This window comes from Haliotis asinina, chromosome 11 (genome assembly GCF_037392515.1).
Source record: "Haliotis asinina isolate JCU_RB_2024 chromosome 11, JCU_Hal_asi_v2, whole genome shotgun sequence".
Classification (NCBI taxonomy): domain Eukaryota; kingdom Metazoa; phylum Mollusca; class Gastropoda; order Lepetellida; family Haliotidae; genus Haliotis; species Haliotis asinina.
The window spans coordinates 19986077-19999390 of NC_090290.1; the positions used below are offsets into that span (position 1 = coordinate 19986077).

A 13314-nucleotide genomic window follows, 5' to 3' on the forward strand; every position below is an offset into this window, starting at 1 on the left:
GTTTTCTGCTAACAGTGGCTTATGACATGCACATACGAAGTCATAGAGAGAGATTCAGACAGACAGACAGACAGACAGAAGGAGAGGAACAGTAGATGTGCTGTTTGAGGGTATACAACGTCTTACACACACATTCACTGGTGCAGGGAGAGAGAGTGGGAGAGAGAGATATCACATCTAACCTCTCCACCTCTATTCATCTGTGGAAGACGCAACGGTGCATGCAAAACCTGTACCTCTCACTCTCTCTCTCTCTCTCTCTCTCTCTCTCTCCACACACATACACACACTCACACACACACATATGCCACTGTACACCCAGCAATTTTTGAAAGTTCAAAGTATGCTGCGCCGCTCACAGCTGTGACCTCTTTTATCATAAGATCCCAATATCTCCAGTTCAGCGGGTACGCCTATTCAGGGGCTTTAAAGCGGGGTGCATTTTTACACCCGGACAGCACGCTGTCAAGATGGCGGCCCTTGTCAGTCGAGTCTGAGAAATGAAGACACGACATGTCTGGAGTAACAGCAGACTGAAGTCATGTCCATATCCTTCAAACAACGACACCACATGCCAACGATGTTTTCTTGACACAGACGATCAGGTATGCTCGTCTTTCATCGTGTTAACAGAGAACCGGACTTGTGGATAGTAAGTTTTCCTCACACGATTGTTTCTCGGGGTTCGCAGAGAAAATATTTACCTGAACAAAATGTTTACACCTACATAAACTTCACGGACCAGGGCATTGCTTAAATTATACAGTTTTCCCTGTTAATGCTTAATGAATTAGTATCCATCCTGTGTGTACAGCATATCAGGTTTGAATGCGAGGATTGTTTTATCGTCGTCACCATATGTATATTTTTATTTGATGTCGAACGCACAGCTTTTGTCCCGCTTGAGTGAGCCTGCTACTGATTATCACGTCTCCAGCTGGATTTGCTTGAAAGCGGATACGTAAAGCTAGTCTAAGGATTTTTCTTCCGTAAATGAATTACATCATTTACACATAACTGAAATAGAGACGGTTAAAAAGTTTGTGAAACTTTTAAGAGTGACAAAGATGTGCCGCACCCCGCTTCACTTAGGAGTGATTATACACTAAGCCGGTGTATGTTTGTTTGTGATGCCGGGTTTCAATACGTACAGTTCAACCTTTTTCGTGAAGATCCGGCTTAGAATGAATCTTCAGTAACGCATGCTTGCCGTAAGAGGTGAAAAACGGGATCGGATATGCACTCTTGGTTGACACATGTTTTCGTATCCTAACTGCGTAGATATTCATGCTGATGATCACTAGATTGTCTGGTCCAGACTTTCCAAGCTGTATTTCTGTCTGAAAAATATAAATGTGTTCCTCCCTCGTCCCTTTTTTTCAATCAATATTTTAAAAAAAAGTCCTACAGACCTCGTCACTTTTGAAGAAAAAAACGAGCTCGAGAAATATTTATTATTTTTATGCAACCTTAGTTGGATTCACTGCATCTAGTTGCATCTATTACAACATACCAGGTACCCACTGTGCGTAATTATGAGATAAACATGCATCCTTCAATATATATATTTGGGGGAGGGGTAATTTTAGTATCCTTTCAAGAAGAATAGTATGGTTGAGCAAATAAAGCAACTATAAACTATTTTTAGTTCATTTTTCTCAAAACATACAGTTTGCTTAAAGCTACCATGTTGACAAAATCCCATTTCACGTTTATTTTACCAAACTATAAGCTATACAATGAAAGAAATCGCCATTTGTTGCATGCCTTTGAAATTTACCATATGTTAAAACATCAAACGTAGGCGTTCAGATTTCTGGACAGACAAGGGTATGCAACGAGAGGATGTCAAACAATATTGTCGACGTCCAGTGTTCGTAAAGTTTCAATTTTATCATCAGCAAAGCCATATCCAACATTTTACATATGTGGGTAATGTGGTTCACAAGACATGTGTCATCATCGTTGTACAATATTTGAAAAATAACTGCAAAAATATGTCTTTTGGTACCTCTTGGACAATGGCATAATATCATATAAAACCAGAATGGTATTGGATGTATTCCTGTCATAATTAACAGCCACAAATTTGCTTGGTATAGATTTAGACCTGGGCTGCTTTAAGAACACTCCACTTGGATCTTTCACAAACATGGTGTCCAGATATTGAAACTGTTATTGTTTACAATGTTTTGCCAGCAGATACTTGTCTGTCCTAAATGGATTTAGTTTAACCGTTTGGCATTCTGTAAGAATAGTGAAAACATTAGGATCAATTATCTCCTAATGATGACGTCATCTGGAAGGGGGTTAAGTAGTGTCTCCAAAAGAAACTGTTTCAGTAAACATGACGGGGGAATCACTTTAACAAGCGATTGTAGTTATATATTTTTCTAAATACTTTACGTTTGATTCTAGCGGACTTCTACTTACCTCAAACAAGCAAAATGTTTTGTTTCCTGAAGTTTCTGATGCATTTATTACAGACTTTGCGTTTTTTGAAGGGTTACACAGATTTGTTACGAAAGTCAAACGAAAGGGGGGTCGTGAGGCTGGTTCACAGCAATCCAATTTGCTGGAGGTTCACAGATATTAGGTAGAACAATAAAACGTAAAAACAGCTGCATTTATATCTCTATCCTGGTGAGGCTAACTATGTTTTGATATCCTCTAGTATCTTCCCCTTTGTGTATGTAATGTTACCTTCTTTGTATACAATTATATAAATATACATTTGACACTAAATGTCAAAGTTATACATTTCACTTAATGTATAACACAATAACACAATATACTTTCAATTTACTGTGTAACATCGTGCATGTTCTGCCTTGTGTACATAATGTTACCTTATTTGTATACAAATATACATTTTACTCTAAATATCAAAGTATGCATTTTACTTATTGTGTAACAGAATATACATTCTACTTACTGGGAAACATCATACACTGTGTGAAAATAATGTTGCCTTTGTTTGCATATACGTTTTGAAAGTAGGGATCTTATTTGAATTACATACTTTTATATAAGCGTATCCTATTTGTCGTCCTATGCGATCAACTAGGAGTCAATTTTATATATAAATATAACTTTTCTTTTCCGCATGCTTCTTGTCCTAAGTGTCAAAAACTGATATTAACTGTTATATTTGCCCCTAGTATGGCCAGCATTTCCAAAATACTGTTTTAAGTGTATGTTTTACTTATTATCCACAGTAGCATGAATAATTTTCACGTAACGATCTGAATAAACACAAATTACATAAAACCTACATTACATTATCGATTAAATATAAGTTTACCAGACACACTGAATTACAGGACGGAGTTTATTACATGTCATGAAAGTGAAACCCGTGAAGGTCCCGGGATAGAATAGACCTTGAGCAATCCATGCTTGCCATAAAAGGCGACTATGCTTGTCGTAAGAGGCGACTAACGGGATCGGGTGGTCAGGCTCGCTGACTTGGTTGACACATGTCATTGGTTCCCAATTGCGCAGATCGATGCCCATGTTGTTGATCACTGGATTTTCTTGCCCAGGCTCGATTATATACAGACCGCAGCCATATAACTGGAATATTGCGGTGTAAAACTAAACTCAATCACTCATAAAAGTGGTTAGTGGGATGTTAGGGAAGAGGCCGGAGATGTGATATATAGCGGTTGTCGGAGATGTGATTTATAGCGGTTGCTTGCGGTAGGGCGCGAGGCTGGCGGAGTATGGTGGTCTTGACCTTAACTGAGGGTTTGCGACAATTTATTTATGTTTTAACGGGTTGAGGCAGGGGCAGGGGAGCTAGCGTGTCGTGGAGTGAAGTGGATAATTGAAAGCAATTTGGCAATAGAAGATGAGCGCTATTGGTAACGGTAGTATAGAGTATGGCTGATTGGGGCTAGCTGGCTCGCAACATCGCATCAACACCAATAAACCCACGTGAGTCAAATCTATAATAAAATCACCCAACACTAATATCCCCACTTACTCTAGCATTAAACGCATTGACACGGCCATAAACAGACTCATTACACCAACTTAAACCACACCATATACAAACAAAACATACATACAGACGGTCTATTCTGTTCTCGCGGTAAACACATTTTCTGCCGAGGTCACCGATACGTGATACTTAATTAGCGGTTGTTTACATCACTGACCGGTAAGTAGGAAGTGGCCCAAGTCTGTGAATTATCAAAATGTTGCAGTGTAGCGAATATTTGTGAGTCTTAACCATCTTGGAAAAGCAATTTTTCCTCTTTCTTACACCTAATGACGTTACTTTCTCGTTATGAACCGAGAATAGGAGAATAGAAAGTCTGTATGTATGTTTTGTTTGTATAGGGTGTGGTTTAAGTTGGTGATGCCTGTAATGAATCTGTTTGTGGCCGTGTCAATGTGGTTAATGCTACAGTAAGTGGGGATATTAGTGTTTGGTGATTGTATTATAGATTTGACTCATGTGGATTTATTGGTGTTGATGCGATGTTGAAAGTTTATATGTTGTATGTTGGATTTAATGAGTTGTTTGATTCCTGTTTTGGATGTGTGAAAGTTAATATTAGGTGATATGTAGGTTGTTGCAAGTTTGGCTGCGCGCTGTGTAATTACCAGGTGTACGTTTGTGTGGCTGGGGATCCATGGGAATGTAATGCTTTTATTTTGGCGTTTGAGTAAATCTTTGATGTGTTTTTTCAACAGTAATCAACCAACACCAGTGTAGGGTGTAGGTAAATAGAGGACAGTCTGTTCGGGTTTGTGGTCAGGGACAGTGTGGTTCATGACCCGGAACGGAAAGCTAAAATCGTGACGCTTCTGGGTTCAATGAGCGTTGCCTTCCCGGTACTTGCAAACTTGCGATGCAATGTTATGGCTGGAAGACGGCAGAGAGCACGACACCCGTGGTGTTATACAATTCGTGTAAACATTTCTTCCCGTTTACTATAGTGTCTAATGCTATAATGAGGATAGCACCCGTAAAGCTTCGGGTTTGACTTGGTCTACAGTAGCCCATGTACACGCGAGACTCGACTAACAGGATCGGGTGGTCTTCCTCGCTGACCTGGCTGACACATGTCAGTGAATCCAAATAGCGTATATCGTGATGTTGATCACTGGAATGTCTGGTTCTGACCTGACTGATTATTGACTCCCGCTATATAGCTTGAACAATGCTGGGGCGGGTTTTAGCGAAATGAATTTAGAATGTAATACCCATATGGGAAATAGAGCACGGGTCTTCAGCGTCACGAGATAAACGTTTCAGCCTCTAGGCTACCACACCGCCCGAGTGGAGTGATTACCCAAATCAATAAACTACAGGGGTGTGCATAAACATCAGTTCTCGTTTTGAAGTTAACGTACTCCATGGGAGCCACTTATCGACCGTTTTCTACAGTTAAAAGAAGGTGTGCGAGTTTCACGCTGCTATTAGTAACATTCCAGCAACATCGCAACACCATAACGGCTGTCAAACATTGTGCCCACGTGGGTAATCGAACCCGTGTTTTTAGTGAATGCTTTAACCATTAGGCGGGTTGTTCTCTATTCGCATACATTGTACATTCGTAAAGGTCGCTTGCAATCAATAAAATCAAACATGACTAAAACATAATTATCACTTATACATGACATATAACATACACTGTTAAAAAAAAACAAATAAACATATTTATAAACATGCAATCGCGATTCAAAAGTGCTATATTTTCTACTTGGACTTACTTCCCTAGTAACGAAGCCCCTGGGAGACCGAACCCAGTCATAGCAGGCGGATGTGCATTCAAGTGTAACGACGCCTTACGACCTTCCGATTGGCTGGTTCATTTTCTGATATGCTGAGGGCTCATTGTTTATACAGAAAGATGATCTATTTGATGGGCATTTTAGAAGCATGGCGAGTCTCAAGAAAGTAAGGTTCTTTATGGATAACAACTTCTTTCATTGTACTTGTTGCGTCGTTTCTGTATTGATTTTTATACCGTTGTCAACCCAAAACATGTACCCTATAAGGATCTGTTATCCATAAAGAATGTATGTAGAGATGTTTGGATTTGTAAATACATGTTCTCTGAATTTGCGTTCGATCCAATTCAAAATCATGTCAGTAGGGTTGGTGAACTACTGCGTGGCTGGAAACGGCCATTCGTCCATGTACAAAGCAGGACTTGAAACTGACAAGTGTTTGCACCAGTTTCCGTCAGATCCAGTCATCATATGGGTGTAGTTTGTTTGCAACCCGTAGACATAAAAACATGTCATATGTACAAATATCGCACCTGCCTAATTACAAAATGTGGCAGAGACAGGACGCGATAGTCCGGTTAAAAGTGTTTTAACAAATCCGGTTTCGATGCTGTATTGTGGTTTGTAGTTCATATGAAACACTTCTCCACTCCCTTCATTTTGTGTCATTTAAGAGACTGGACGCGCTTTCACCTACACTTGTCACGGATTTAAGGAGATATGTATCTTCTCTGGACAGTTAATGAATAATATGGGAATACGCATGTTTGTCTGTCTTTCAGTTTGGTGATTTAAACTGTAAATAACATTATGTTAAGATGGTATGTTATTTTAAACAAAGAAATTCATCTTAAGTTTTACTTGAAATTTGACTTTGTGTATGTATGTAAACTTGGTCTCGTCTCTATTTGCGACGTAAAACTCACTCACTCTCGACTGCTTGAGACCTTAACAATGTCTAATCCGGAATCCGTGTAAGTAATGATGTCAAATGTAATCTTTCAAAAATAGAATAAAATGTCCTTGAGATAGACAGTTTTGTTGCGGAAAGGTTCACATTCATTAACCTAACCAGTTTATACTTCATTATATTTCAGACACACAAAATGATGAAGTAGATCGATAGCCGCACAGTCGTCTCAGATGAAATACTCCACCATCCACCTTCTTTGCGGCTTTGGTTGCGGTCTGATTTTCTCCTATCTGTTTCTCAGCAACCCCGTCGTGCAGTCACAGACGAGGATCAAGGTCCAACAAGATTGCCCGGATGACGTTAATTTACGACATGTCGGAAGTGGTAACCGAAACATCCCAAAATCTAATAACCATGGTAACCAGTTTGAGATAATTGACAGTCCCCTCCCTACATTCCGCATCTGTTAACCACCTACGGATAACACATACTAGCATATTGGTTATTGTCATATTCGTGTGTCTTTCGCTGTGATATCTCTGAAATTGCGAGAAATTGCCGAGATAATATTAAAGAGATGTAAATCATGACTTACTAGCACCCAGCAATAGTCCAGCTATATGACTGCTGGTAATTAAAAATATCGTGTCCGTAACGTACAATTAAGTTATAAACATCACAGCAATGATCTACGCAATTGGGGTACGATGATATGTGTTAAGCAAGTTAGCTAGTCTGACTTTCCGGTCCCGTTTGAGGTCTCTAACAAGCATGGGTTGTTGAAGACAAAATTCTAGCACGGATCTTCACGATTAGAAGTTTAACTGAAAAGCGGTATCGAGACTCCAACTATGTCTTAAACATGTGATTTTGAGTCGTACAGTGTCCCAATCAGAGTCCATGTCAAACACATGGCACGGACAAGTCAGTTTCCACCTGAAAAAAACACTATATGATACGCGTAAAAGTCAGAAACTGCACTTGATAGTGCACTTCTTGTCAGTAATACGTCTAAATTGGAAATGTCTGCCACCCTTTGTCCAACATGAAAGCAGGTCGGTGGGTAGCCTAGTGGTTAGCGTCCGCTAGTCAAGACGAAGATCTGTCTTCGACTCCCCACATGGGTACAATGTGTGCAGCACATTTGTCCGGTGTCCCCCGCCGTGATATTGCGGGAATATTGTTAAAAGCAGCGTAAAAACACATTCACTCACTCCCAACATTAAAGCTTTATTATGACCTTGAATGTTGTAACGTTTTGTCCAATTCAGCAAGTTTTCAAGACCGGCATAAAATCGCAGTCCCGTCCATGGCTTGTACATTTATCATCTGCTCTACAATCCAGCACATTGTCTACACCGGACTATTACTTCAGTCCCGGTGAGTGCCGGTTTAGACAGCTAAGACAGCCACTGTAAGATTAAGATGAGATAATTACACCGGTCTCCTTAGAGGTCACATGCAACAAAAAATCAAACAAAATTAAAACACAACTATCACTTATTCATGACATATAATAAATATTGCTGCTTGTAAGGAAAACAAAATTATAAGCGTACAGTCGCGAGTCAAAAGTGCAATATTTTGTACTTGGGCTTACTTCCCTCGAAACGAGGCTCTCGTTATCAAACAAAATCGTACACACCAGAAGAAGTTGTTATCCATAAAGAATGTACGTAGAGATGTTGGTTTTTTTAAATACATGTTCTCTGAATTTGCGTTCGGTCTAATCCAAAATCATCTCAGTAGAGATGGTGAACTACTGCGTGGCTGGAAACTGTCATTCGTCCAAGTACAAAGCAGGACTTGAAACTGACAAGTGTTTGCACCAGTTTCCGTCAGATCTAGTCCTCCGAGAAAAATAAATGTAGTTTTATTGCAACCCATAGACATAAAAACATGTCATATGTACAAGTTTCATACCTGCCTAATTATTTAATGTGGCAGAGAGAGGACTCGGGTGCAAGAGACATAAATCAATATATTATGTTAAGATGGTATGTTATGTTACATAAAGAAATTCATTTTTATTTGTACTTGAAATTTGACTTTGTGTATATATGTACACTCACTCACTCACTCACTCACTCACTCACAACTCACTCACTCTCGACTGCTTGAGACCTTTACAATGTCTTACCCGGAATCATAAATCAATTTATTTTGTTTGTAGGTGTTAAGTTCAAATGGCATGTGGTCAAAGACTGAAGCTGTGTATTGCATATTGTCAAACAGGCAGACAGACATATATGTGTCAATAAATCAGACATTCAGCTTTCTCTGTGAGAGACGCTGCTTACCACAATCAATCAATCAAGTTTTTTTTTTATGTAACGTGTAGATTATTTACGTGTTTGTGTACACAACCAAAATTAAACTACTGCTCACGACCTCATACCCCGACCATGCATACTGTTTCAAGCTCCGCGAACCTATTCACTGCAAATGCGTTATGCGCGCAACACAGCACAGCTGTTGAAACCACTCTAACTCCCAGCCCGATTTCGCGGGCTTTTTTTGTCATTGCGGTTTTTCAACTTTATAGTTTGAGTTGGCATTTTTGATGATTTGTTTCGGTAAGTGCATACCGAAAGGTATCAGAATCTGCAAAGTGGTGTTTTACGTTGCATGTGACCTAATTGTTTTCACAGTAAAGATTGACTGGTTGCATGACCATTCGTAAAGGTACCACTTCGTCCAGATAATTCAGATACAAACGGTTCGGTTCAAGCTGTTACAACGCGTTTATTGACGTTATTCTTTTCAGTACAGCAAAGCTATTCATTGTAATTTTACTTGAGGTATTTTACAGTTCATTTCTTTGTCAAACAAAGCTGATCTGAAATCTGGCAGCCTCAGAATCATCGACTTTGTAATCAACTTGTGGCAGTGGTGTATCAATGCCAACAGTGCAATGAATTGCTATTGACTATGGCCACATCTGGAGAGAGTTGTTTACCATAGACGCGTACACTTAAACCTCAGTCCATGAGACGACGTTTCTTGTTGGTCGATTCCAGTTGAATGTGTTACAATTTGTTTCATGAAATACGCGAAATACTGGTTTCACACATTGCGCCCAGGAGGCGTATCGACCCGAACCCTCGCCGTGAGGAGCGAATGGTTTAACCACTAGACTAACCCACCGCCAACTACGCCAACTACCAATCATCCAGACCCGTGATGATTCGTGTTAGATTTGATCTTCAGTGTCCTATGTTTGCCGTAAGCGGCGACTGATGGAATCGGGTGATCAGATTGGCTGGACCGGGTGGCATCATGTCATCGCATCCCAAGATCCCAAGATGTAGATTGGTGCTCATGCTGTTGATGACTGGATTTTCTGGCCTACACTCGATTATTTACAGACCGTCGCCATATATCTGGGATAATGCGACCCGTGAAGGTCCTGGGGTAGAATAGGCCTTCAGCAACCCAGGCTTGCCATAAAAGGCAACAATGCTTGTAGTAAGAGGCGACTAACGGGATCGGGTGGTCAGGATCGCTGACTTGGTTGACACATGTCATCGGTTCCCAGTTGCGCAGATCGATGCTCATGTTGTTGATCACTGGATTGTCTGGTCCAGACTCGATTATTTACAGACCGCCGCCATATAGCTGGAATATTGCTGAGTGCGGCGTAAAACTAAACTCACTCACTCACTCACTGGGATATTGCTGAGAACAAACTCTTTCACTTGAATCCCAGTGCTACGTTATATTTTAATTTACATGTAATTAAAAGTACTTATTTCCAGAAATGACTGTAAACTAAGGATAATTAACTACTCATTTTCAAAGAAAATGTGTGTGCCGAACACCTGAACAAAACAAACCCTGTATCTTGTTTTTTCATCGAGCTAAGGTAACTGCTCCAATAAATTCCTGCTATATTATTGACAGTCACAGGCAATGGTTGCAAAATAACAGCATATCTCATATAATATGTAATGATTAATGGTCGCGCAGACAACAATCTCTTATGGTTGGAATGACCTGCTTTTGATGAGGACAGTTTTGTTAACCTCGGTGATCACCTTTTTCAGATCTGGGAAAGTGGCGTGATATCAACAAAACCCGAGTCTTGTGCTGGATAATGACTGCGCCAAAGAATTTGAAGACCAAAGCTCAATATGTCAAGGAGTCGTGGGGAAAACGATGCGATAAACTTCTTTTCTACAGCTCGACTACTGATGAATCCTTCCCTACCATTGGTCTTAACGTACCCGAAGGAAGAGAACACCTTACGGCTAAGACTATGCAGGCTTTCCGACATATTTATGCCAACCACTTGACAGAAGCGGACTGGTTTCTTAAGGCGGACGACGATACGTATGTCTTGGTGGACAACTTGAAATACTTTTTATCTAAACAAAACAAAGATGAAGCAGTATATTTTGGAAACCATTTCAAGCATTTCATACCGGAGGGATACAACAGCGGAGGTGCCGGTTATGTGTTGAGCTATGAGGCTTTGAGAAGGTTCGGCAAAATGGGAAATAACGTGTGTTCCCAAGATGGCGGAGCCGAAGACGCAGAGTTCGGCAAATGCCTTGCAAAACTTGGTGGGAAGGTTGGCAGATCATTGGACGAGGAAGGGAAGACTACATTTCATGCGTATCATCCTTTGACACACATGGAAGGCGCATATCCAGAATGGGTGAAGGCCCATACAGTGCATGGAGCAAGATCAGTAAGTGGCGTCTTTTTTCATATTTTTCTGCTACATTTTACACGTTTTACTTTCTGAGTGAGTGAGTTTAGTTTTACGCCGCACTCAGCACTATTCCAGCTATAGGCGGCGGTTTGTAAATAATCGAGTCTGGACCAGACAATCCTGTGATCAACAAAATGAGCATCGATCTCGCAACTGGGAACCGATGACATGGCAAGCATGGGTTGCTGAAGGCCTATTGTACCCCGGGACCTTCATGGGTCCCTTTTACCTTCTGCTCATTTCATAGTTTACCACAGAGGTCATAACAACTTAATGGTAAACTGGTTCTTATGGAACGGTAGTGTGGTTCTTGTACCAGTATGAGTTTACTGTAGAAGTTAATTTATTTTTCAAATAAGACGCGTTACTGTGGCATATGCAGATATTTTTTTCACCTTCTTCTGCAAAGAAACAGTCGATCGAAGTACTAGATGACAAAATGTGTTCGTGAAACATAGACATTTTACGTCTACCAAAACTGCGTGTTATGACACATTAACGGAAATATAGTAAATTTGGATAACTAAAATTCAAACGTTTTTGTTTTTTTGTTTCAGGGCGCCGGAAACATCAGTAATTTTCCCATTACGTTTCATTACGTCCGTGGAAAGGAGATGCTGGCTCTCGAGTTCTATATATACCATGTGAAACACGCTAGCGGGGAGGGAAAGGTTTGATATCGCCGAAGGGAGGTTGGGTCACACTCTCCACCATCTAGCCCTCTCTGACTCACTTGTCAGAGGAATACAGGAAATTTATGATATCAATAACCACTTGTCACACTTCTATGTTGTTGGGACCACAGAGATTAAGGATACAATATCTCCTTTGACGGTTGTTGAACATCGATTAACGCAATTGGGACATGATGACACGTATCAATCAAGTCAGCGAGCCTGATCACCCGATCTCTATACTCTCCTTGCATAGGTTATTGCAGATCAAATTTTACCCGGGATTTCACGGATCTAATCTTCTGATCTGTACTCTCATTTCCCGTGTCTGGAGGAACAGTATGCAACACAAACATGTGTTTATTCATGACAGTCACATTACCATCTCACACCACCCTGTATCCATTCCATGCTGTGGAGCAGTTACACACTTCGGCATGTTGAAGTTACTTGCCTCATAAGCAACATATTGCTTGTTCTGTTTGGTGAAAGTATGAACACTTTTAAATGCATTGTCTGGTTTCTATGCATGTAATTCATTTCTTTATTTTATTATCCATATCGGAAATACACAGGGCAGTAGGTCCTTAATGAGGTTACACATTTTGGTGAACGTTGATATGCTGTTTCAGAAAGTAGAACAGCCAATCAACACGTGGAGATATAAGGATTCTTTTTCATTTTAGTGTTTTTAGATCGGAAACTGACATGGGTAGCAAAACCAGTAGCTAACTCGTCACGGGAAATCACAGATTATCTATCGTGGTCTTAGTTATGTAATTCACTAGCGGGAATTACGTAATTAATATAAATCTGGGAAGAAAATCTGCCATTCCCCTTCACTCGTTATTATTGTCAAAATAATGTATTCATATTTGTAGATCTGTATAAATCCTGTAAATCATGTGGGTGAATAAATTATGATGGTTCACATTGTTCTTATTGCAGAAGTGGTATACACATATGTAACGCCACCATGAGTGAGTGAATGAGTGAGTATCGGTATAGCAATATTACGTCGATGGACACCAGAAATGGGCTTCACACAATGAAACATAACCGGGTCTTACAGCATGACGAGCAAACGCTTTAATCATTAGGCTGCCTCATCATCCTCTCTCACGCACGCACGCCTTTCTGGATCCATCTATGAAGTATTGTACATTGGCATAGCAAAGATCTTTGTCATGTATTAGCTAAGATAACAGCGTTCACATATACAAACACTATAAATCATCTCCAGAGGCCGCAATGGACGAAAT

The 13314-nt window shown here is 40.3% G+C and overlaps 1 protein-coding gene across 2 annotated transcripts; it reads left to right on the forward strand.

Moving 5' to 3' along the window:
* The first annotated feature begins 397 nt into the window (after positions 1-397).
* Positions 398-12983, forward strand: LOC137256241 (glycoprotein-N-acetylgalactosamine 3-beta-galactosyltransferase 1-like). 2 transcript variants are annotated; one of them, XM_067793965.1, is made up of 4 exons: positions 398-605; positions 6846-7078; positions 10708-11354; positions 11936-12983. In XM_067793965.1, the coding sequence occupies exons 2-4, from the start codon at positions 6892-6894 to the stop codon at positions 12053-12055; spliced, it is 954 nt and encodes a 317-aa protein (XP_067650066.1). In that variant the 5' UTR covers positions 398-605; positions 6846-6891; the 3' UTR covers positions 12056-12983. The 2 variants fall into 2 exon arrangements, with proteins under 2 accessions (XP_067650066.1, XP_067650067.1); XM_067793966.1 differs by having other exon boundaries at positions 447-652.
* The last annotated feature ends 331 nt before the right edge of the window (positions 12984-13314 follow it).